General features: G+C 56.6%; 1 protein-coding gene across 1 annotated transcript in view; it reads right to left on the bottom strand.

The window, feature by feature from the left end:
- Window positions 1-24,459, bottom strand: part of GFRA2 (GDNF family receptor alpha 2) — a 41,910-nt gene extending 17,451 nt beyond the window's left edge. Inside the window, exons 1-4 of the mRNA XM_054396669.1 lie at window positions 24,420-24,459; window positions 16,650-16,964; window positions 11,294-11,377; window positions 5,384-5,732 (exon numbers count right to left, since the gene is read on the bottom strand). Of these exons, the coding sequence (XP_054252644.1) occupies window positions 5,384-5,732; window positions 11,294-11,377; window positions 16,650-16,964; window positions 24,420-24,459 (788 nt within the window). The remainder of the gene's footprint in view (window positions 1-5,383; window positions 5,733-11,293; window positions 11,378-16,649; window positions 16,965-24,419) is intronic.
- Between the last annotated feature and the right edge of the window lie 1,685 nt (window positions 24,460-26,144).

Below are 26,144 nucleotides of genomic sequence, written 5' to 3'. Positions count from 1 at the left end.
TGGAGCTCCAAACTCCACCTGGATGTGTTCCTGATCCAGGTGATCCTGCTGGAGCTCCAACCCCACCTGGATGTATTCCTGATCCAGGTGATCCTGCTGGAGCTCCAGCCCCACCTGGATGTATTCCTGATCCAGGTGATCCTGCTGGAGCTCCAACCCCACCTGGATGTGTTCCTGATCCAGGTGATCCTGCTGGAGCTCCAAACTCCACCTGGATGTGTTCCTGTGTGACCTGATCCAGGGGATCCTGCTGGAGCTCCAAACTCCACCTGGATGTATTCCTGATCCAGGGGATCCTACTGGAGCTCCAAACCCCACCTGGATGTATTCCTGATCCAGGTGATCCTGCTGGAGCTCCAACCCCACCTGGATGTATTCCTGATCCAGGTGATCCTGCTGGAGCTCCAACCCCACCTGGATGTGTTCCTGATCCAGGTGATCCTGCTGGAGCTCCAAACTCCACCTGGATGTGTTCCTGTGTGACCTGATCCAGGTGATCCTGCTGGAGCTCCAAACTCCACCTGGATGTGTTCCTGATCCAGGTGATCCTGCTGGAGCTCCAAACCCCACCTGGATGTGTTCCTGATCCAGGTGATCCTGCTCTGGCAGGGATCTTGGACTGGCTGATCTCCAGAGGTCCCTCCCAGTGCCCCCCAGGCTGGGGTACAGTCTATGGTACAGACTGAGTGCTCCTCCTTGCCAGGAGCTGAGGCCATGCAGGGGAGCACAGCAGCTTGAGGGCTTTATCCTCTCCCTTTTGTGCCCTCAGCAGAGCACTGCAGAATGGAGATGCTGCACAGCACCAGCTTCCTCCAACCATGGAGACCCTCAGGTCATCCAGACCCTGCTCCATGCCAAGATGTTGGTTAATATACCCCAGGGCAAAGCATCCAGGAAGCAGCCACCTGCAGAACTGTTCTTGGGCAGGATGCAAGAGCTGCTGGCTTTGATCTTTGACTCTTGGACTTGATCTTAGAGATCTTTTCCAACCTTAGGGATTCTCTGATCACCCCAGCTTTTGCACCAGTGATGGGACCAGCAGCTGCTCAACCTCTAGTTAACCACAGCCCTGAGAAGCTGGAAAGCAGCAGCAGAAGAAAGCTCTGGGAACTTCCAGGAGGACTCCACCTCCATGCTGGACCATTCATCTGGTTGCCCTCAACATCTCTTCTTTTAGGATCATAGACTCATAGGATGTTAGGGGCTGGAAGGGACCTTCCAAGACCATCAAGTCCAACTCCCCCCTGCCAGAGCAACATGACCTCAGGGTGATGACCTCAGGGTGGGTTGTGTCCTGCACCCCGGGGTGAGGGGCAGCTCCCAGCACTCAGCTCAGCACTACTCATGCTGAGATGGCAGCAAAAACCTCCCTGTGAAGTCCTTTCCCATTAGAGAAGCCTTCACCATTCATTAGGCGTTCAGCCAGGAGGCTTAATTAGGCTCTGAGCCCATGCAGGAGCATCAGCTCAGCTCCTGCCACCTCTGCCTTGGGAAGCAGCTCCATGATCTGCTTCAGAGTTCAGTGCCTTGCCAGTCCTGCCCACAGATCAGGAGGGTGAGCAGCAGTTCCTGAGGAACACAGAGATGGGAGGTCCCATGGCAGAGCCCAGCAGAGGCACAGGAGGGGTTCAAAGACTCTCAGACTCATTTGGCTTCAAAGCTCTTCCAGAGAAGGTTGCTCAGAGTCCTAAACATCCTGACCTGCAATGGTGCCAGGGATGGGGCAGCCCCCACCTCATCCAGCCTGGCCTTAAACACCTCCAGGGATGGGGCTTCAACCACCTCCCTGCACAACCCATTCCAGGCTCTCACCACTCTCATGGGGAAGAACTTCTTCCTCATGTCCAGCCTGAATCTCCCCACTTCCAGCTTTATTCCATTCCCCCCAGTCCTATCACTCCCTGATAGCCTAAAAAGTCCCTCCCCAGCTTTCTTGGAGCCCCCTTCAGATCCTGCAAGGCCACAAGAAGGTCTCCTCAGAGCCTTCTCTTCTCCATACTGAGCAGCCCCAACTCTCTCAGTCTGTCTTCACCTCTTCATGGTGGAATTTCACTCCTGCAGCAAAAGGCTTTTAATTAACACTTGGCAGCTCCATGGCCTCTCCAGTGTGCCCCTCCACCACCAAAATTATGCTGCCAGTGCAGGTTACTCCCTTCCATGAGTGGCTGAGAGACTTGGGATTGTTTAGTCTGGAGAAGAGGAGGTTGAGAGGAGACCTTCTGTCTCTCTACACTCCATGAAAGGAAGTCTGGGGAAGAGGAGGTTGAGGGGAGACCTTCTGGTTCTCTACAACTCCCTGAAAGGGAGTCTGGGGAAGAGGAGGCTGAGGGGAGACCTTCTGGCTCTCTACAACTCCCTGAAAGGGAGTCTGGGGAAGAGGAGGCTGAGGGGAGACCTTCTGGCTCTCTACAACTCCCTGAAAGGAGGCTGGAGCCAGGTGGGGGTTGGGCTCTTCTCCCTGGTATCAGGGGAGAAAAGGGAGAACAAGATGGAAATGGCCTGAAATTGTGCCAGGGGAGATTGAAGTTGGAGATTAGGGAAAATTTCTTTGCTGCAAGAGTGGTCAGGGGTTGGCACAGGCTGCCCAGGGAGGTGGTGGAGTCCCCACCCCCGGAGGCCATGGCACTTGGGGCCAGGGTTTGGTGGCCATGGTGGTGCTGGGTTGCTGGCTGGACTGGATGATCTTGGAGGTCCTTTCCAAGCCAAACAAAGCTGTGATCCTGTGATGCATCCACAGCACTGAGTGTCTGCAGGAGCTCTGGCTCTGATGATGGAGAGGTGCAAACACTCCTTGGGCTGCCACTCGGCACAGCCCCCTGGTATCTTTTATTCATGGACCTTGCCTCCTTGTATTGCTTTTTGATAAAGAGCCACATTCCCTCCATCTCCAACCCACTGCTGGCAGCCAGAGGAAAGCTTGAAGCTCTCTCTTATTTATTTATTTCACCATCAAGCTCTGGGGAACTTCATCACCTTGATGGCATAAAGACCCTCCTCCTCCTCCTCCGAGCAAACGTGTTCTTTATGAGGCTGAGCCAGCCTCTGGAGGGTGACAGGAGGGGGTTGGTTTTGGTGTGTGAATAATGAGTTTCATAACAGCAGAAGCTCAGCTTTGCTCCTTTTGCCACAGGGAACACAGCAGATTTCACCAGCCATGAAGTTTCACAGAATCACAACATGGTAGGGGGTCAGAAGGGACCCCTGGATACCATCTTGTCCTATCCCTCTGCCAAGGCAGGGCCAACTAGAGAAGGCCACACAGGGAAACATCCAGGTGGGTTTGGAGTGTCTCCAGAGATGGAGAATCCATCACCTTTCTGGGCAGCCATGGCCTGAAGTCCCAAGTCAATAGACTTGAAATAGGATTGTGCAAGGGGAGACCATTCCAAACCCAGCCACAACCCCCAGCAGCCAAACCCCAAAGTCCTATGTCCTGAAGAAGCAGGCAACAAACTCTGAACAGGGTTCCACAACAAGAGACCATCCCAAACCTGACCACAACCCTCAGCAGCCAAACCCCAAAGTCCTATGTCCTGAAGAAGCAGGCAACAAACTCTGAACAGGGTTCCACAACAAGAGACCATCCCAAACCTGACCACAACCCCCAGCAGCCAAACCCCAAAGTCCTATGTCCTGAAGAAACAGGCAACAAACTCAGAACAGGGTCCTACAACGAGAGACCATCCCAAACCTGACCACAACCCCCAGCAGCCACACTCTGAAGCCCCATATCATGAAGATGCAGCCAACAAACTCAGAACAGGGTCCCACAACAAGAATCCATCCCAAACCTGGCCACAACCCCCAGCAGCCAAACCCCAAAGTCCTATGTCCTGAAGAAACAGGCAACAAACTCAGAACAGGGTCCTACAATGAGAGACCATCTCAAACCCAGCCACAACCCCCAGCAGCCACACTCTGAAGTCTCACATCATGAGGGAGCAGCCAACAAACTCAGAATAGGGTCCCACAACAAGAGACCATCCCAAACCCAGCCACAAGCCCCAGCAGCCATACCCTGAAGCCCCATATCATGAGGGAGCAGCCAACAAACTCAGAACAGGGTCCCACAACAAGAGACCATCCCAAACCCAGCCACAACCCCCAGCAGCCACACTCTGAAGTCTCACATCATGAGGATGCAGCCAACAAACTCAGAACAGGGTCCCACAACAAGAGACCATCCCAAACCCAGCCACAAGCCCCAGCAGCCATACCCTGAAGCCCCATATCATGAGGGAGCAGCCAACAAACTCAGAACAGGGTCCCATAACAAGAGACCATCCCAAACCCAGACAGAACCCCCAGCAGCCATACCCTGAAGCCCCATATCATGAGGGAGCAGCCAACAAACTCAGAACAGGGTCCCACAACAAGAGACCATCCCAAACCCAGCCACAACCCCCAGCAGCCACACTCTGAAGTCTCACATCATGAGGATGCAGCCAACAAACTCAGAATAGGGTCCCACAACAAGAGACCATCCCAAACCCAGCCACAAGCCCCAGCAGCCACACTCTGAAGTCTCACATCATGAGGATGCAGCCAACAAACTCAGAACAGGGTCCTACAACGAGAGACCATCCCAAACCCAGCCACAACCCCCAGCAGCCACACTCTGAAGTCTCACATCATGAGGGAGCAGCCAACAAACTCAGAATAGGGTCCCACAACAAGAGACCATCCCAAACCCAGCCACAAGCCCCAGCAGCCATACCCTGAAGCCCCATATCATGAGGGAGCAGCCAACAAACTCAGAACAGGGTCCCATAACAAGAGACCATCCCAAACCCAGACAGAACCCCCAGCAGCCATACCCTGAAGCCCCATATCATGAGGGAGCAGCCAACAAACTCAGAACAGGGTCCCATAACAAGAGACCATCCCAAACCCAGCCACAACCCCCAGCAGCCACACTCTGAAGTCTCACATCATGAGGATGCAGCCAACAAACTCAGAACAGGGTCCCATAACAAGAGACCATCCCAAACCCAGACAGAACCCCCAGCAGCCATTCCTTTAAGTCTCACATCATGAGGATGCAGCCAACAAACTCAGAATAGGGTCCCACAACAAGAGACCATCCCAAACCCAGCCAGAACCCCCAGCAGCCATTCCTTTAAGTCTCACATGATGAGGAAGGGGCCAACAAACTCAGAACAGGGTCCCACAACAAGAGACCATCCCAAACCCAGCCACAACCCCCAGCAGCCACACTCTGAAGCCCCATATCATGAGGGAGCAGCCAACAAACCCAGAACAGGGTCCCACAAGACGACACCATCCCAAACCCGGCCACACCCCCTCCAGGTCCCCCCCTTCCAGCGCCGCCAAGCGCCGGGAGCAGCCCGGGGCCGGGGGGTGAGCCCCGCGCCTCCCTTACCGGCAGAGGTGATCTGCCCTGCAGGTGCTGCGCAGGTCCAAGCAGTTGGGCTTCTCCTTGTCCTCGTAGGAGCAGGAGGGGACGATGGTTTGCCTCCTGCGCTCGGCGCAGGCCTGGTCCCTGCAGGAGCAGAAGAGCAGGCGGTAGGTGTACTCGCTGGGCACTCGGTCGAAGAACTGCCGCAGGGCTTTGTGGCACTTGCGGCGGCTGCAGTGCTCGCCGGGGGACAGCTCCCGGCTGCAGGTGGAGATGTAGCCGGAGCGCAGCCGCTTGCAGTTGTCGTTCAGGTTGCAGGCTTTGGCCGCGTCCAGGCAGTGGTTGCTCTTGGAGGTGGCGGCCGGCTCCATTCCTGCCCGCAGAGGGAGAGGGAGAAGGAGGTGAGAGAGGTGGAGGGGAGGGGGAGATGGGGAAGGGGCGTTGAGCTGGGGGAGAGGCTGGAAGCATGGGAGAGGTGAGGGAGGATCTGAGGATGATGGGATCATAGAGTCACAGAATCATGGGATCATAGAGTCATGGGATCATAGGATCGTGGGATCATAGAGTCATAGAATCATGGGATCATAGAGTCATGGGATCATGGGATCATAGGATCATGGGATCATAGAGTCATAGAATCATGGGATCATAGAGTCATGGAATCATGGGATCATAGAGTCATGGGATCATAAGATCATAGGATCGTAGGATCAAGGGATCATAGGACCACAAGATCATAGGATCATGGCATCATAGATCATAGGATCACAGGATCACAGGGTCATGGAATCATAGGATCACAGGATCATAGGCTCATGGGACCATGGGATCATAGGATCATGTGATCACAGAATCACAAGATCATGGGACCATGGGACCATAGAATCACAGGATCACAGGATCACAGGATCACAGTATCATAGGATCATTAAAGTTGGAAAAGACCTCCAAGATCATCAAGTCCAACCATCAGCCCAACCCCCCCATGCCCCCACAGTGCCATGGCCACACATTTCTTGAACCTCTCCAGGGATGGGGACTCCACTACCTCCCTGGACATCCTGTGCCAGTCCCTGACCACTCTGGCAGTGAAGATTTTTTTTTTTTCTAATCTCCACCCTAAGCCTCCCCTGGGGCAGAGAATGGTTTGGGGGTTGGAAGGGACCTTCAAGATCATCGAGTTCCAACTCCTTGCCATGCTGTGGGGTTGAGATGCCCTCAACCTGGGGGAAGTTCACAGAGATATAGAATGGTTTGGAAGGAACATTGAAGACCATCTAGTTCCAATCCCTTGCCATGCTGTGGGGTTGAGATGCCCTCAAGCTGGGGAGATGCCACAGGGAAGGGGACTGGCATTGCTCTCCCCCCTGGCATCTCTGGCACAGCCCTGCTGGCCATGGGGAGGGGGCTGGATGCCCTGCTGTGGTTGCCCTGCTCTTCATCTCCCTCTTCCTGTCGGATTTGGAGGCCCTCCTCCAGCACAGAAGGGGTTAACTGAGAGGGGCCCTGGTCAAGCAGCCCTCAGTGCATAATTCATGGCATGAATTTGCAAGATTTTTTCTTCCTCTTGTCAATTATTCAAAGAATAATTATTAATTATTCAGCCTGCTCCCAAGCTGAACAATCTGCCCAGCTCCACAGGGCCTCCCCTGGCCCCAGGTCCTCTCCTGGGCTTCTCCACCACCAAGTCATCCTCAACCAGCCCTACTCAACTGGGCTGAGCAGGGACAAGAAGGACAAAGCTACCACTGGAGCTGGGCACCAGCCAGAGCCTTCAGGCACTGCAGGAGTCCCAACCAGCAGCAAAGAAAGAGGGAGGGAGAAGATGGAGGAAGCCAAACCAGCACCACATGAGCCCCAGGCTGAGTTCTCCTTTCCCTGGTGTTTGTCAGAGTGCTGGATCACCCTTGGCAGCCCAGGTGCTATTTTAGAAGCCACCTGACTGCACCAACCAGCTCATCCTGAAGTTCTAAACCCTCCCTCCCCCTCCATGGTTTCCTTCATTGGCTCCCAGCTCCTGCCAGGGCAGGAGGAGGAGTCTCTAACAGACTCTGCTCATGAGCAGGGTTGGAAGGGACCTTCAAAGGTCATCTTGGCCAACTCCCCTGCAGTCAGCAGGGACATCTCCAGCTAAATCAGGTTGCTCATCAAGCCTGACCTTGAATGTTTCCAGGGATGGAGCCTCAACCACCTCCCTGGACAGCCTATTCTGGTGTCTCCTCACCCTCATGGTGCACAACGTCCTCTTCATGTCCAACCTAAATCTCCCCTGCTCCAGTTTCAAGCCGTTGCCCCACGTCCTACCACTCCAAGCCCTTCTGAACAGTCCCTCCCCAGCCCTCCTGTAGGTCCCTTTCAGATGTTGAAATGCAGCTCTAAGGTCCCCTTGGAGCTTCCCCAGCCTGAACAGCCCCAACTCTCCCAAGCCTATCCCCACAGCAGAGGTCCTCCAGGCCTCTGATCATCTTTGTGGCCTCCTCTGGACAGCTCCATCACATCCATGCCCTGCTTGTGTTGGGGACCCCAGAGGAGGACACAGCTCTCCAGGTGAGGTCTGACTAGAGCAGAGGAGAGGAGCAGGATCCTCTCTCTCTTGCCCTGCTGGCCACACAGCCCAGGACAGAGTTTGCCTTCGGGGCTGCCAGTGTCCATCACTGCCTCATGCCCAGCAGCACCTCCAAGTCCTTCTCTGCAGGGCTGCTCTCCATCTCCTCCCCCTCCAGCCTGGATTGATATTGAGGGCTGCTCCTGAGCCTCCTGAGCCTCTCCTGCCCTGCCTGAGACCTGCAGGGACCTGGCTGCATTTTAACGGAGCTGACTCCTGACAGCTCCAAGGTCTGGGGAGCTCATTAACAAAGCACCAGCATGAAACATTCATGAGGGAGGAAGGAAACAGAGGCCAAGAGGACAGAGCCTGGAGACCCTCTGCCACCAGCTGCCCTCTCTGCCTTGGCCTCTTGGTGCACGGTGCAGAGGAAGAGGAGGATTGATGAGGGAGGCAGCACTGCCTGCTGGCTGCAGGGCTCTGGTGCCCACCCACTTCTTGGGTGCTGCTGCCCATGTGAGCAGAAACACAGCCTGGGGCTGGTGGTGGTGGGCTGGGGGTTGGGCTGGAGGAGCTTGGGGTGTCCTCTGCAGAAGGGGACCTGATTTTCCCACAACCTTCCGCAGCTGGGTGGGAAGCTGGGAGCTGCCAGCCTGGCACTGGGGTCCCAGTTAAAATGCAAAGCTGGAAGCCCACCCTGGTGCCATCCCATGCAAACTCAACCCACATCCCAGCTTTGGGATGCACAAGGGAGGGTCTGAAGCCCCCAAGGACTTGTCTGCACCTCCTTGCTTCCTGGCCTGATCCCAAACAGGGCTCCACGAGGAGCAGGGAGGAGGATTCCTCCTACCATCCATAAGCTCCAGCCTTGCACGAGAGGGATGGAGAAAGGGTGGAAGAAGCACAGAGGCCACCCTGATGGCTACAGCACACCTCTGGAGTGCAACAGGAACCAATTTCTTTCCTGTGAGGGTGCTGGAGGCCTGGAGCAGGCTTCCCAGAGAGGTTTTGGAGTCTCTTTGTGTGGAGAGCTTCCAGCCCCCCCCTGGATGTGATCCTGTGTGGCCTGCCCTGGGTGACTCTGCTCTGGCAGGGGGGGTTGGAATGGATGATCTCTGGAGGTCCCTTCCCACCTCCACCATTCTGTGCCTCTTCTCCCCCTTCCCCCAAGCCTGAGTTTGCCAGGCAAGGTCTCTGCTCCTCCTGCTTTGCTTGTGTGAATAAATCAACCCAGGAGCATTCAATCCCCCACTCCAGGCACTTTGCTTTGCAGACTTCCCAGCAGCTTAAACACTTCCTTGATGCTAATGGAAATCCAAAAAGGAGTGTGGGAGACAGGAGGGGGTGGCATTGTCATCCCCAACCAGTGCTAACCCTCCCTGCAGGGAGCCTGGCAGACTCCCTTCAGGAGCTAAAACGACAGCAAGGGGAGGTGGCAGCATCACAGCCCTCCTCTGAGGTGTCCCTAGGTCAGCTGGGGGGGAGTCAGGGCAAAGCTGTGCAACCCAGGGAGGGGACACAGCATCTGAGGTGTCCCCAAGTGATCTGAGGGGGATCAGGATCAAGCTGCACAGCCCAGGGTTGGGGGACACAGCATCTGAGGTGTCCCCAAGTGGTCTGAGGGGGATCAGGATCAAGCTGCACAGCCCAGGGTGGGGACACAGCATCTGAGGTGTCCCCAGGTCATCTGAGGAGGTCAGGATAAAACTGCACAGCCCAGGGAGGGGGCACAGCATGTGAGGTGTCCCCAAGTCATCTGAGGAGGGTTAGGATAAAACTCCACAGCCCAGGGTTGGGAGACACAGCATGTGAGGTGTCCCCAGGTGGTCTGAGGGGGTCAGGATCAAGCTGCACAGCCCAGGGAGGGGACACAGCATCTGAGGTGTCCCCAAGTGGTCTGAGGGGGATCAGGATCAAGCTGCACAGCCCAGGGAGGGGACACAGCATCTGAGGTGTCCCCAAGTCATCTGAGGAGGGTTAGGATAAAACTCCACAGCCCAGGGTGGGGGACACAGCATCTGAGGTGTCCCCAGGTGGTCTGAGGGGGTCAGGATCAAGCTGCACAGCCCAGGGAGGGGGCACAGCATCGTTGTGAGGCCTCTGAGGTGCTTTGTGTACCCCAATGAGGTTTGGGGAGCCCCAAAACGGCTGTGGGTGGGTTTTGGGGAAAAGGATTAAGAGGAGAAGGAGGCAGGAGAAGGCAAGGAGCTGCTGACCTAATTTGGAAAAGGGGGGGGTGGGGGGTGGGGGGGTGGCAGCAGGGAAGGTTGTCATGGAAATAAGATGGCAAAAAAAAAAAGGTCCTGAGGATGGTGAGGGAGTTTGGCTTCTTGAGAGGAGGATGTGGAGGCTGAGAGGTGCTCCAAAAGGCTCAGCATCCTGCTCCCAGCACCATCCCAGAGCTCAGCTGGAGCTTGGTTGTCCTGGGGAGGGGACAGCAAGCAGGACTCATCCTCCTTCAGCCTCCTCAAGTCTTCCAGAAGACAAAAACAATGCTTTATACCAAGTGATGGATGGGCAGCAGGAGGGGCTGGCCCCCCACAGAGGGTCTGCAGCCCTCCCCAGAGCCCAGGCTGTGCCCTACGTGGTGGCACTTGGCTGCAGGAGGGGACATCAGCAAGGGGATTGCTCCAGCCTGCTTCAGCTACCTGCCATAAGCTTGAGCTTGGAGGCAGCTGAGTGCAAAGGGTAAAAAAAAAACCTCAAAACCTCAATCAGAGCCTGGGGAGAAGTTCCTAACAAGTTCTAATCCTCCTGGAGAGATCTGGAGCAGAGAGAATCTGTCCCAAAGTGCATCAAAAACCTCAATCAGAGCCTGGGGGAAGAAGCTGCTGCCTGTGGCTCTGCCAACACTGCTGGGCAGGGGCTCCCAGCCACCTCCCACCTCACCCAGGGCTCCCAACAACCTCTAATCCTCCTGGAATGATCTGGAGCAGAGAGGATCTGTCCCAAAGTGCATCAAAAACCTCAATCAGAGCCTGGGGGAAGAAGCTGCTGCCTGTGGCTCTGCCAACGCTGCTGGGCAGGGGCTCCCAGCCACCTCCCACCTCACCCAGGGCTCCTAACAAGCTCTAACCCTTCTGGAATGATCTGGAGCAGAAAAGATCTGTCCCAAAGTACCTCAAACCCCAGCAGCCCATCAGGTTCAAGCAATCCCAAGGGATCTTGGCCAACTTGTGGCATCAGCTGTAGGGAGATGGGAGGAGAGTCAGGCAGGAGAGTGCCAAGAGGAGCTGGAGGACCGAGCCACGGAGGAAGGAGAGGAGCTGCAGGTTTGCCTCTCCAGGCAGCTCAGTAGCAGCAGGGCCACATTGGCAGGCAAGAGAAAAACCAAGCAGCAGCAGGAGCAGCAGGAGCAGCAGCAGCAGCAGAATGTTGCTTTTTATTACCTGAGAAAATTGAAGCCAGTCTGAATATATCAGAGAGACGAGAGGTGACCGGCTCGTAGGGGGAGGCTTCATAAAACTCTTCTCCTAGAGTGGGAGGAAAGAAAAAGGAAGAGAAAAATACCCCCAAAAAACCACCCCCAACCCACAGAGATTTACCTCAGCCCTCAGCAAGGCTCCAGCCAGGCACTGGCACTCCCCCTCCCCCCCCTCAACAAGTGTGGCGATGAGGAGTGAGGGAAGGAAAACCCCAACCAAACCAAACCAAAGCAAAGCATTTAAATCACTGCCTGGCAACCCAAAAATGAGCTCAGTTTTGGAGCAAAGCAGCCTTAATTCTTCCCTCTCGGGGAGTTTGTGGTTGGGTTGAGCATTTAGTGTGGAGAAAAGGAGGTTGAGGGGAGAGCTTCTGGCTCTCTGCAGCTCCCTGAAAGGAGGTTGGAGCCAGCTGGGGGTTGGGCTCTTCTCCCAAGGAACAAGAGGAAAGGGCTTCAAGTTACCCCAGAGGAGTTTAGGGTGGATATGAGGAACAATTTCTTGGCTGCAAGAGTGGTCAGGGATTGGCACAGGCTTCCCAGGGAGGTGGTGGAGTCCCCAGCCCTGGAGGGGTTCAAGAACCCTGTGGTCATGGCCCTTGGGGCCAGGGTTTGGTGGCCATGGTGGGGTTGGGTTGCTGCTTGGGTTGGATGATTTCCCAACCTTCTTGATTCTAAGCCTCTGTGAGTGGAGTCTGGCAGCAGCTGTGTTCAAGCTGAGCTCAGGAGCTGAGGGGATTTTGGGTTTAGAAGTCAGTGTTTGGTGCCTGCAGAGCCTGAGGCAGCTGCAGGCTGCAGGGGTTGGGCTCTGGCCTCACCACGGAATTGTTTTGGTGTTCTTGCAGCAAACCTGAAGCAAATAAACCTCACTGCAAAGAAATTTTGCTGATGCCCTTGGGGGAAATGGAAATACTGTGCTGGGGGGGGATACAGACCTTCATCTTTTGAGCATCACAGCACCACAGAATCACAGAATGGGTTGGGCTGGAAGGGACCTCAAAGCTCAGCCAGTTCCAATGCCCTGCCATGGGCAGGGAGACCTCCCACCAGCCCAGCTTGCTCAAGGCCTCATCCAGCCTGGTCCTGAACACCTCCAGGGAGGGGACATCCACAGCCTTCCTGGGCAACCTGCTCCAGTCTCTCACCGCCCTCACTGCAAAGAATTTCTTCCTCATCTCCAGCCTCAATCTGCCCTCCTCAAGCTCCAATCCATTCCTCTCATCCTATCACTCCCAGCCCTTGTCACAAGTCCCTCCCCAGCTCTCCTGGGGCCCCTTCAGGTACTGAAAGGCTGCTCTGAAGTCTCCCTGGAGACTTCCCTTCTCCAGGCTGAGCAGCTCACTGGCTGACCATTCCCACCACTGCTCCTGCTGCTGCTCCAGAGGCTCACCCATCCCAGTCCAAACTTCCCAGAGGGAATGTGAGCACAGTCCCCAGGCTGGGAGCAAACCCCCTGGTCTCCCATCACTGCAGGTGTTTGTGCTGCTGTACCACCAGAAAAGGCTGATTCCTCGTGACCTCTCAGGGGAGGAAATGCTCTCCCCAAACCCCAGCAGCCACAGGAAGAAACAAAACAGAAACCCAGCACAATAATTTACCTATCAAAATAAAAATCAATGGCTGGACTTGGGGGAAAGGGAAAAAAAAAAAAGGAAGGCAAACAGCAAAACAAACTCAGTCAGAGGCTGCCCAGCAGCCCAGGGCATCGATCTCCACTATGCCTGGCAGCCCTTTTGGCAGGATCCTTGCCCACACTGGGTGCCCTCACTGGGGGTGAGCCTGGGTTGTCCTCAAGATGGAGGCCAGCAGCCCTCAGCCCACTCCATGTCCTTCCCAGGCAGCATTTATCCCCCAGGAGCCACTTGAAAGGCTGTGCTGCAAACAAGCTCCTTAAGAGGTGAGGAGCCATGTGGAAGGCTTTGCTCCTCAGCCCAGCAGCTCCTCAGCATCATTCCTTGGAAACCTGGGAGGGCAGAGCTGGGTGGCCAGCTTGGGAGAGTCCAGTGGGATGTCTCCAGCTGTTGTGGGCTTTCAGCCCATCACAGAATCCCAGAGGGGTAGGGGTCAGAAGGGACCTCTGGAGAGGAGCCAGAGGAGGAGCACCCAGGGCAGGTTGCACAGAGTGGTGTCCAGAAGGGTTTGGAATGACTCCAGAGAAGGAGACTTCACCACCTCCCTGGGCAGCCTGCTTCAAGGCTTTACCACCCTCAAAATGAAGAAGTTCCTCCTCCTGCTCAGATGGAGCCTCCTGTGGTCAGCTTTGTGCCCACTGCCCCTTGTCCCGTCCCTGGACACTGCTGAGCGAAGCCTGGCCCCAGCCTCCTGCCCCCCACCCTTGAAGCATTGAGCAGCATTGAGCAGATCCCCCCTGCAGGCTAAAAAGCCTCAAGTCCCTCAGCCTCTCCTCACCCCAGAGATCTTCCAGCCCCTTCCTCATCCTCAGAGCCCTTTTGCTGTGCCCCACACACCGCATCCCTCAGGGAGGTGACGTGGGTGGGACCAAAGGCATCTCCTGCTGCTGTGGCTCACCCTGGGGATGGAAGCAGACTTTGGGCAGGCTGTGAACTTCTCCTGCTCCAGACCAACCCCCTCCCCCTCTTTCCCCCACCTCTCTGGCCAGGATTCCTGATGACAAACAGCACCTTGGTGAGAGTGCCTTGAGGAAGCACTTGAGGACCTCCCAGGCTCTCGTTTTGCTGCTGCAATAAATAATTAAATCCTCTCCGAATCCTGCTGCTTGCCAGGAAAATTACCCAGCATTAAAAAGGGCAGTGGACTTTTTTCTTGAGCTCACTGAGATGCAATTAACCTCTGGGAAGGAGGTGGGAGGGAAAGCAGCACCTCCTTAATGACAGGGATAGGTTTGTTCCTGCAGCTGAGGGGCTGGATGGGATGGGCACCAAGCAGCATCCTCACCAACAAAAACAACCAAAAAAACCCAAACCAAATCACCAGCTCAGGGTCTGCCTTGGGCTCCTCCTCAGTTTCACACTCCCTGGGTGATGCACATTAAAGCTGGGAGCTGCTGGAGCTTCCCCAAAGCTTCTGCTTCCTCCTTCAGACTCGGCATAATCATTCTCTTCCCACCTCCTCCAGGTACAGGTCCTGGAGTACTCCTCAAGCATCCTTCATTCACGTTTGCCAAGGCCTCTGAAACAGCTGAATGAAGGCTGCTAATGAGGGGGAGAGAACAATTAAGCAGCAATTCCTGCTCTGGGCTGCTCCGTGGCTTTGCTAGCCCTGTGCTGACCTGGATTTGAAGACAATTTCTCCCAGGGGTGGGCTGCAAGCTCAAGTGCAGCTCCCCATATCCTCACCACTGCCAGCAAAGCCTTCCCAGCACCACCAGCATCTCCCCTGGCCCCAATCCCAGTGCAGGAGGGAGGTCAGAGACCTGTGCCCTCCGCAGGAACAGGGCTGCCAGGGATGGAGTCTCCATCCAGCTGCTAAAGGAGGCTTTCAGCTGGGGTAAGGAAACAGCAGAGGAACCCAGGAGGGTGGTGAGGCACTGAAACAGGTTGCCCAGAGAAGTTCTGGAGAATCCAAGCCTGGAAGTGTTCATTCAAAGCCTTGAGCAACCTGGGCTGGTGGGAGGTGTCCCTGCCCATGGCAGCGGGGGGTGGGAACTGGATGAGCTTTAAGGTCCCTTCCAACCCAAACCATTCAGTGACTCTATGAAACCATTGGAGGAAGCAGAGCCAAGCTGCCAACACACTTAGTGCCAGGGGTGGCCCAAGGCCCACTGCCATGGTGGGCATGGGCCCTTGTGAGGAGGATGCCACAGCTCAGGGGCTCTGGGGCAGGTGGTTTTGCACAAGCTGAAGCTGAACTGAAGAGCTGCCATGAGCAGAGGCAGTCCTGAGCCCATTCAAGGCATTTCCTCTCCTCAACTGATGCCCCTCTCCAGTCTGGGCACTGGCAGAGCTGTGCAGGGCTGGCAGGAGGAGGCAGAGCCCACAAGACAACGAAGCAAACCTCACCAGCTCTAGCAGCAGCCCCATCTGAGCTCCTCACAGCCAATTCCTTCCTCTGAGCCCAGTATCATCTCTCTTTGCAGCCCTGGACCAGCCACAGCAGCCCTTGGGGCAGCCCCAGTGCTGGTGATGCCCTTGCAAGAGGGGCAAAGGGGCAGGGTGGGGAGCAGGGGGATGAGGGACAGGGATGGGAGCAGAGGGCCAAGGGGCAGGGGAGGGGAGGGGGGTAAACTCTCTGCCTTCCCCTGCCTGCAGGCAGTAGATAATCCTGCCTTCAATGAGCAAAGCAGCCCCCAGGCCAGTAAAATCCAATTTCAATTACCTGCAGTGCTCCAGCCTCTGATTTACTCCTTCAGCAGGCTGCAGCTGCAGCAGGCTCTGGTGCCTCACCTCTGCAAGGCAAGAGCCCTGCAAGCCCTCCCTGCTGCTCCCCAGCTCACAAACCCCACCAGAGCAAGGGCTGAGGGGGCAACAAGGTGCTCAGCACCCCCAAGGGGTCCCCACAGATGGAACTGGGGCAAAGCTGTGCCCAAGTGGGATCCCGAGTTCCAGGTGGGATCCCAAGTTCCAGGGCACTGCTCAGCCCACATTTCCTAAAGCACCCAGAGGCCCTCAGAGCTTCCCAAGCTCCAGGTGAGATCCCAAACTGAAGGGCACTGCTCAGCCCACAATTCCTAATGCACCCAGGTGCACTCAGAGCTTCCCAAGCTCCAGGTGGAATCCCACACTCCAGGTGTGATCCCAAGCTCCAGGGCACTGCTCAGCCCACATTTCCTAAAGCACCCAGCTGCCCTCAGAGCTTCCCAAGCTCCAGGTGAGATCCCAAGCTCCAGGTGAGATCCCAAGCTCCAGGGCACTGCTCAGCCCACATTTCCTAAAGCACCCAGCTGCCCTCAGAGCTTCCCAAGCTCCAGGTGGGATTCCAAGCTCCATGGGCACTGCTCAGCTCACATTTCCTAATGCACCCAGGTACACTCAGAGCTTCCCAAGCTCCAGGTGAGATCCCAAGCTCCAGGGCACTGCTCAGCCCACACTTCCTAATGCACCCAGCTGCCCTCAGAGCTTCCCAAGTGCCAGGTGGGATCCCAAGCTGAAGGGCACTGCTCAGCCCACACTTCCTAAAGCACCCAGGTACACTCAGAGCTCCCCAAGCTCCAGGTGGGATCCCAAGCTCCAGGTGAGATCCCAAACTCCATGGGCACTGCTCAGCCCACACTTCCTAAAGCAACCCAGCTGCCCTCAGAGCTCCCCAAGCTCCAGGTGGGCCCAAGACCATTCAGCCCTCCCCCCTCCCTCTCTCCTCCTCACCTCCCACCCCCATTGCAAGCCGGCAGAGCCTTCGCCGCCTACCTTCGGTCAGCCCCAGGTGTATGCTCCAGTAGATCTGCAGGCACTGCAGCTCCTTCTTCATCCCCCTCTTGCAGCGGCAGTCGTAGAGGGGACTCTCCTGCAGCACCTCCAGGGCTGCCTGGCACTCCTTGTTGGCCAGCATGGTGTTCCTGTCCCTGCCAGCCAGGCACTGGCGCAGTGTGCGGTACCGGGAGCTGCAGCCGGGCTCGGCGGCGCACAGCTCGTTGGCTCGCACGCAGTCCACGGCCCCTCGCCACCCGTGGGGGTCCTGCCCCCCCGGGGATGGGGGCCCAGCCAGGGAGTGGAGGATCTCATCTGGGTGAGGGGGAAAGGGAAGAGAGGAAGGGCAAGAGGAAGAGCAGAGAGAGAGAGAGAGAGAGAGGTGAGGGAGGCTGAGCGGCCTCCGGCATCGTCTCCCCCCCCGCCCAGTGTGGGAGGTTTAGGCTGTGCCTTGGAAATTTCCTACAGATCTTGGCTAGAAAAGTAGTGAAAGGTCAATAGATCAGCAGTGGGTGTAAAAAAAGGCAGATTAACGATAGTTCTAAGCAATCTAATTGGTGAGGGGTAAGGGGAAGAGAGGAAGGGCAAGGAGAAGAGAGAGGAAGAGCAGAGAGAGAGAGGTGAGGGAGGTTAAGTGACCTCCGGCATTGCCTCTCCACCACCCAATGTGGGAGGTTTAGGCTGTGCCTTGGAAATTTTCTACAGATCTTGGATAGAAAAGTAGTGAAATCAATAGATCAACACTGGGTGTAAAAAAAGGCAAATTAATGATAGTTCAGAACAATCTAGTTGGTGAGGGGAAAAGGGAAGAGGAGAAGGGCAAGAGGAAGAGCAGAAAGAGAGGTGAGGGAGGTTGAGTGACCTCCGGCATCGTCTCCCCCCTGCCCAGTGTGGGAGGTTTAGGCTGTGCCTTGGAAATTTCCTACAGATCTTGGATAGAAAAGTAGTGAAAGGTCAATAGATCAGCAGTGGGTGTAAAAAAAGGCAAATTAACGATAGTTCTAAACAATCTAATTGGTGAGGGGAAAGGGGAAGAGAGGAAGGGCAGAGAAAGAGAGGAGAGGGAAGCTAAGCAAGGTGGGGGAAAAACCTCTGGCATTGCCTTCCCCCCCCAGTGTGGGAGTTTTAGGCTGTGCCTTGAAAATTTTCCACAGATCTTGAATAGAAAAGTAGTGAAAGGTCAATAGATCAGCACTGGGTGTAAGAAAGCCAAATCAATTGTTCTAAACAATCCAGTTGGGGAGATATCTACCACAACAATTAGTTTGGGAAACAATCTCTCTCTCTCTCTACCTCTCTCTCTCTCTCTCTCTTTTGGCTTCTTTGCTCTGGAAGACACTAACTGAATCAACCAGGTTGGAAGTCACCTCCAAGATCATCAAGTCCAACAGATCACCCAACCCTAACCAATCAACCAGCCCATGGCACTAAGTGCCTCCTCCAGTCCTTTCTTAAACACCTTCAGGGACCTCACCCCCTCCCTGGGCAGCCCATTCCAAAGGGCAATCACACAGCAGCCTGGGCCCCAGGTGTGGTCCTCAACTCATCTCTGGCCCTCAGAGAGGGAGAACATCCTTCCATCATGCCTAAACCAAGCCTAGCTGTGTCTCCAGACGTGGTCCTCAGCTGGTCCCTGGCCTTAAAACCACCTCTGGGCTACTCTAGAGGGAGAACATCCTTCTGTCACACCTAAGCCAAGCCAGGATATGTCTCCAGTCATGGTCCTCAACTGGTCCCTGGCCTTAAAACCAGCTTTGGGCTGCTCCAGAGAGGGAGAACATCCTTCCATCATGTCTAAACCAAGCCCAGCTGTGTCTCCAGACATGGTCCTCAACTGCTCCCTGGCTTTAAAGCCACCTTTGGGCTGCTCCAGAGAGGGAGAACATCCTTCCATCATGCCTAAACCAAGCCCAGCTGTGTCTCCAGTCATGATCCTCAACTCATCTTTATCCTTAAAGCCACCTTTGGGCTGCTCCAGAGAGGGAGAACATCCTTCCATCCTATCTAAACCAAGCCAAGATGTGTCCTCAGCCATAACCCCACCAGGAGCTGCCAAGTACAGCAAAATCCAGCTGTGGGGGGTAGCCAGAGGAGCAAGGTGGCCATGCACAGCCCTGCCCACCTCACCAAGCTGGGCCATGCTCTTCCTTGGGCCCTGAGGAGAGGGGAAAATGCTCAGGGCACAGGCAGCAACCCCAAGGAGTGGGGTGGATGAAGGATTAAGCCAACACTTCAGCTCCTGGAGCACCATGAGACTCTCTGTTTCTTGTTAAACCCAGCAAATAAACAACCCCAGCCTGTCCCAGCCCTGCTGCCTGGGGACATGAACCTCCATGCATGACCTCTCCAGAGTCCAGGGAAGCAGAAAGCTCCTCCAAACTCCCTGGCTCGTTGCTGTTTGGTTTTTCTTTGCCTGCTCACCCTTTTTAGGGCATCTGACTCATGGGGTTTGGAGCACTCTGGGCTTGGCAGGGTCACAAGTCGGCTGCAGCTCGCTGCAAACTCTCCCCCTCAGGGCTGGCCTCCTGCATGGCTCCATTCTAGCCACCCCTTGAGGGTGGCAACCCTCCAGCTCCCCCTGCTCCTTGCACAGCAATCACCCAACTCCTTCGACCCTGCCTTGGCAAGCAGCTCCAAGCACTCCCTGTGCCACCCTCAGCTCCTCTCCTGCTGTTTCTGTCCTTTTCTCCTTTCCTTTTGCTTTCTGAAACCAGATCCTTGCCCAGCCAACCCCAGGCACAGCCCCTGCCCCAGCCCCTCGTGGCTGTGTGGGGAAGAGGGACAGGCAGCACTGGCATGGCTGCTGCCCCCCAATGCCTGCCCAGTGGGCAGGACTCTGCCATTCCTGACCCCCTCCCCCATCTGCCAGGGCAAGCAAAGATGGGCACCATGAGACCTGCTGGGCACCCTTGGCTGAGGGACCTCAAACTTCATGCCACAGCCACAGCAGCTGCTGCCCTGTGCCCCTGGCCAGCAGCTTCCCCTCGCTGCCACCTCCCATGGGCATCACAAACCTCCACCTCCAGCTCCCAGCCCCTTTCCAACCCCTGGCCATTCAGCTGGCTATGGCAGGGGGACAGTGACACCTACAGGCATGTGACAAGGGCCACCCGTGTCACCCCCACACCCTCCAGGACCCTCATGAAGCTCCCAGGCTGAAGAGGGGGAGGGTCTCAGCCCCAGCATCAGCTCCACCACGCAGACAGCAGCAGGCAGGCAGAGCTTGTCCAGTGCTCACCACCCTGAGGTGGGCATCCATCCATCCATCCACCAATCCATCCACCATCCATCCATCCATCCATCCATCCACCCATCCATCCACTCATCCATCCACTCATCCATCCATCCATCCATCCATCCATCCATCCATCCATCCATCCATCCATCCATCCATCCATCCATCCATCCATCCATCCATCCATCCATCCATCCATCCATCCATCATCCATCCATCCACTCCATCCATCCATCCATCCATCCATCCATCCATCCATCCATCCATCCACCATCCATCCATCATCCATCCATCCATCCATCCATCCATTCATCCACCCATCCATCCATCCACTCATCCATCCATCCATCCATCCATCCATCCATCCACCCATCCATCCACTCATCCATCCATCCATCCATCCATCCATCCATCCATCCACCCATCCATCCACTCATCCATCCATCCATCCATCCATCCATCCATCCATCCATCCATCCACCAATCCATCCATCCATCCATCCATCCATCCATCCATCTACCTATCCATTCATCCACACATCCATCCATCCATCCATCCATCCACCAATCCATCCATCCATCCACTCATCCATCCACTCATCCATACATCCATCCATCCATCCATCCATCCACTCATCCATCCATCCATCCATCCATCCATCCATCCATCCATCCATCCATCCATCCATCCATTCATCCATCCATCCATCCACTCATCCATCCACTCATCCATCCACTCATCCATCCATCCATCCATCCACCCATCCATCCATCTACCTATCCATTCATCCACACATCCATCCATTCATCCATCCATCCATCCCTCCCTCCCTCCCCTGCAGGTGGCCTTGCATGCCTCTGCCCAGCTCAGCCAGTCAGGACATGCTCCTCCTGGGGCACAGGAGGTGCTTGAGGCTTGGACAGGACCCTGGGATGGGGGTGGATGAGCAGGACAGGCAGAAGCCCGGGGTGGAAACATCTCCAGTGGCCATGGGCAGGCCAAGGGGCAGCTCCCATCCTCCTGGTCTTCAGCTGATGCCCCCAAACAAACACCCTTGGGCTTGGAGAGGTCTGGAGGTAGCCAGGAGCAGGTGCAGAGCCTCCAGACCCACGTTAGATCCAGTTTGGGGTGGCAGATGTCCCTTGGGAAGGCCTTCTTTGGCCTTGCAGGATTATATTCCACACAGGGGAGGCAGGCAGGGTCCATGAGTGGGGCAGGCACACTCCTGGGCTGCTGGTGGCTGTCCCCAGATGCTCCTCAGGGCAAAAATTGCAGCTCCTCACTATGAGATGGGCAATGCCTTGGTGTTTTGAGTGGAAAGGGGACAGCTCTTCACCTTGACACACTGGGAAACCCCAGCCCCAGGCATCCAGAGCAGGAGCTGGGACAACCTGCTCCTGCTGCAGGCATTGCTGGCTCTAGGACAATCATTTCCCAGGCATGGAGAGCCATCCCACAGCTCCACCAAGTGCCATTGCTCCTCATCCAGCTCAGCAGCAGATCCCTCTGGTGCAGCTCCTGAGGGAGCCCAGGTCCCAGCTCCAGCTGAGCCTTCTCCAGCTGATGCCATGAAGCCTCTTCCCAAAACACCATCCAAAGCCTCTCCTTTGGCCATGCTCCAGGCTCCACACTGGCTCCACAGGCCTCCCAGGCACGGAGCAGAGGTGCTGATGGGCAGGTAGGGAAGGAAGACAACCTTCCCCTTGATGCAAAAGATTCTGATCCACAGGGAACATCCTCAGGAGGGGTCCCAGCACCTTCCTGGCACAGCCCAGTGCTGGGGTGGGTGCTCACTCGTGCTGTGATGGGAAGCCCTCCAGTAAATCCAACCACTGGAAAGCTGGCAGGGATGAGTGGTGGTGAGCTGGCCCCATCCTCCTGGCTTTTCCCACCTTTCTTCCATGGTTTTGGAGAGATCAGGAGGCTCTGTGTCCCCTCAGCAACCCCAGGAGGCTGCCTGCAGCATCGTGCTCCACGTCTGAGCCGGGAGTGCCAGCACAAAGCCTCCTGCTGGAGGAGGAAGGGCAGAGGAAGCCCTTCCCTGGGGTTCACAGCTTGCACAGGACATCTCAGCCCCCCCAGAAAAAAATCCAGACTGACTGCTTGGTCAGTATTTTTTCCTGGGGTTCTCTTACCACCTCTGACTAAAGCTCCACAAAACCCCTTACAGAGGTGCGCGGTGAGGAATTGGGATGCAGAAGGGAAAGGTGAGGAATTGGGATGCAGAAGGGAAAGGTGAGGAATTTGCATGCAGACAGGGCTATTTTTCTTTTTTTTTCTTTTTTTTTCCCCTACCCAAAAGAAACCTCCTGGCAGATCCACCCTCACTGAATTCCTGTCAATAAAACATCTCGGAGAATTCCAACCCTCAGCAGGCTCCAGGGTGTCGGAGCACAGCAAGGATTTGCAGGCAGATGCGGAAGCAGCCAGCAGGCTGCTGCCCCACGTTCCCCTCTTGCTCCCACAGCTTTTTCCCCCAGCTCCACCAGTCTGTGTTGGCTCTTTTCTAGCTGCTAGGACACATTTCCTTCCACTGGTCCTGCCAGAGACCTTTGGACACAGGCAGCTTTCAAGGTAAATATTTACCCTCAGCGCTCAGCTCCAAAATGAAGCTGCTCAGGAACGTGCAGCCTGGCCCAGGAGATCTCTTTCCTCCCAACCCAAAAGGCTTTTGGGGCTCAGCAGAAAGCAGAACCCAGATGTGAAGTTCTTGGTTTCCACCACGCCTGGCCCCACTCTTCTGGGCTCTACAACCACGGTGGGGCCGCTCTGGAAAGCAGCAGGATGAGGTCCCCCACTCCATCATCCCATCCCTAATGCTCAGTCTTGGGGTGTAGCTTCCCTGCAATCACTGCTTGGGGTGTTGCAGCTCCTCTGGCTGTGGGAGTGGGGGGAGATGCAGCCTCCCCACCCTGCTTCCCCACCCTGCACCCACAAAACCTTTGGGGCACCCAGGAAAAGGAGCAGAGGGTCTGGGTGTCGTGCAAGGGCAAAGGGACCAGGGGTTGGGTGCCTGAGGTGGGGCACCCTGGAGGTCCTTGTCCTGCTGCACCTCACTCATGAGACATCCAGCAGCCAGCTGCACCCCCAGCCAGCACGGATAGCCCTTCCTGCCCCCTGCCCAGATGTCTTCTCCTGACTGGTGTCCCCCACTTTGCCCACCCCCAAGCATCCCTCCTTGCTCTCCCTGTCTCAGAAGCCAGGATTGATCCCCCCCCTGTCCTGACACTCCCCAGCACACTCTGCCACTGAGAGGTCATGGAGAAGAGCATCCCCAAATCGGGGCTCAGCCCCCCCAGTGCTCTGTACCGTGTCTCACCCTCCACAAAGGCACCTGAGGCACCACTGGCACCACATCCCCTCCCACCACCGGCTGGGGATCGTGCTAGGGAGCAGGGCAGAGGAGGAGCCCCTCACCCCCATCCCATCCAGTGAGCAGAGCCCTCTTTGGGGTGTCCAGCACCCCACCTAAGGTGGTCCCTCTCCTGCACCCCCAGCCCCACCCCACGGGATGCTCTGGAGGTGGGGGGATGTTTGCTTTGCCAACCTTCAAGTCTCCCTGGGCAGCTCCCAGTCCCTTCTCCCTGTGCTCCGAGTCTGGGCTGATGTTCCTCCAGCCCAGGCGAGCTCAGCAGTTTTTTTGGGTGCTGGCTGCTGGCTGCTGCAGTGCTGGGGACCCCGCACGCACCAAATGGGGTTGGGGGGTGCTGTGGTGACAGCATTGGACCCGACAAAGCCATGGTCCTGCCTGCATCCAGCCTGGCAGGAGAGGGAGGGTTTCCTTTTCACCCCAAACCCACCAAGGTCTCGGACTTCTCCCCCTTAAAATTTTCCCAATCTCTGGAGGAGGCTGCCCTGGAAATGCTGAGCAGAGGCAGAGCTCCATCAGCTGAAGCCCCACGCACGAACTGTCGCGGAGGGGACAGCAAATCCCCCCCCCCCCCCCCCCCCCCACATGCCACCAGCTCAACTTTCCGAACGGATTCTTCATTCCCAAGCACGGGGGGCGGGACTGAAGGGGTGGGGGAGGCTTAGCAGCGGCTGGGGGACACTGGAAGGTGCTGGGGGACACTGGGAGCGGGGAATGGGGATAATAAAAGGGGTAAAATATGCTCCAAAATGCAAATCCCTTTACAAGGAGGGAGGGGATGAAGAAGGGAAGAGATCGAAGCCGAGCAGGGGTTTGCTGTCGCACGCTGCTACTCGATCCCTGCCCGCTCCATTTGGATCGCGATAGTGCGATAGCCCGGGGCGGGGGCTGCCCCGATGGGGGCGGATGGGGCTTGTGTGTGGTGTGTGTCGTCCCCTCCACCCTCGCTAACCCCCAGGTTTTGAGTTGAAAAGAAGAAAAAATCAAGTTTTGAAGCCTTGCCCTAGCCGTGTCCTGATGCTGAGCGACCCCCGGGAGGGCAGCGCCGGTGCCTTTCGCCCAGGGGAGGGGAGATGCCACCACTGCCATGCCACCCAGCTTGGCACGGGCGACAAGAGCCCACCCTACCTGCTGGTTTTCCACCCCTCCCCGGGGATCACTCACCGACGAAGAGGACGATGCAGAAGGCGTTTGCCAAGATCATGTTAGGAAATCCTCTCGATCCTCCACGTGCGCCAAAAAAATCCCCCCCCCCCCCAAAAAAAAAACAAACCCCCCCAAAAAAACCCAAAAGGATACCAAAAAATTAATTCCCAAGGTAGATCCTAAATCCAAAGGGACTGTCAAAAAGAGAGATGGGGGATGTTTGGGATGGGGATTGGGGGGGATGCTCCGCCCGGCGCGGAGCCGGGTCCTCAGCTCTTCGCTTCCCGCATCCCCGCCCGGGCTCCCGGCGGCTTCTGCCGAGGCTCTGGATGCCGGGGCGGGGAGCAGGGAAGAAGGGGAAGGGAGGGAGGGCCGGGGGGAGTGAGAGGGGGGCGGTAGGGAAATAGGGAGGGGGTAGGCTGCTCTTCGCCGAGCCCCGGGACCGCCCGGTCCCTCCCCGCCCTTCCCCGCCCCTCCGCCGGGTCCCCGGAGCCGCGCACCGCGGAGGGCAGCGCAGCCGCGGATGATGCCCTTCCACCGCCCTTCCGTCGGGGCAGGGGGCTGCGTGCAGACCCCCATCCATCCCTCCCATCCACCCTTCCACCCTCACGCAGAACCAAAGGCGAGACCCCGCTCCGCTCCCCCCACACGGGACCCGAGAAGCAGCCCTGCCCCACCCCAAGCTCTGGTCTGACGGTGGGGGTGGGAGAGGGGGACCCGTTGGAGTGTGGGGGTGTGGGGAGCTTGTCCTTGAAGGAGTGAAATGATGCTGGGTTGGGGGGGGGAAGCCAAAGGAGACCTACCAAATAGGGACCTGCCAAATGGGGAGCTACCCACTCACATCTGTGCTTCCTGCTGCAGGGGAGGGGGGGGGGGGGGATGGGTGTTGCACACACACACGTGTGAACACACACACGCGTGTGCACACATGAGCACACACAGACCGACACACACCAGCCAAGGGATTTATTCATTCCCCCCCTCCCCACGCCCCCTTCTGAGGCTTCCCAGGCAGCACCACCTTGGCTCAGCCTCTCCCAGAACCCACCCAGCAGCCCCCAGAGCTGGGAATGGAGGTCACCATTCCCCTTATCCCCTCTGCAGCTCCCAGGTCCTTGCTAAGGGGCAGGGTTCTTGCTGTAAAGCCATGGAGCAGCTCTTTCAGCCTCTTTCTCCTCCTCCTCATCCTCCCAGCCCTGTATAAGGTGCAGAAAACTCTCTCCTCTCGTTTGTCCCTGATTTGGGGTCAGGACCCTTCAAACACCAGCGATGGGAGGGGGGTTCCTGGCCCAGGACCCAGAAAGGTGGTGAGGAACAGGGTGGAGGACCTCCTGTTCTGCTCACCTCCATCTGATCAAAGGCCTTGGGGCAGGAGTGGGGGCCAGGGGGAGCAGCCCCACTGTGCTGAGCCCCATTAGGCAGCCTGGGGGGTCATAGGGGGCATGATGTGAGCTTCCCCCTACTCACATCACCTTGTCCCTGGGGCAAGGGGCTGTGAGAGATTGGCTCTCAGGGGGGATCACCCTGGGCTTGGAGCAAAGATTCCAGCAGAGAGATGAAGGGAAAGGGGAGGGTGGATGACAAAGAGAGCAATCTGCACTGCTGAGCCTTCCCATTTAACAACATCCTTCCCTGTCCTGTTCTCCCCTTGCTCTTGGCTTGAAAAAACAGAAGGAGCAGAGAGGCTGTGGCTGAGCAGGATGTTACTGTGCTTCTGGAGACCCTAAATGGAGACAGCAGAGA

The sequence above is a fragment of the Indicator indicator genome, chromosome 38, assembly GCF_027791375.1.
Source record: "Indicator indicator isolate 239-I01 chromosome 38, UM_Iind_1.1, whole genome shotgun sequence".
Taxonomy (NCBI): domain Eukaryota; kingdom Metazoa; phylum Chordata; class Aves; order Piciformes; family Indicatoridae; genus Indicator; species Indicator indicator.
Note: the sequence above shows the minus strand (reverse complement) of the source record. Positions and strands in the feature narration are given on the sequence as shown.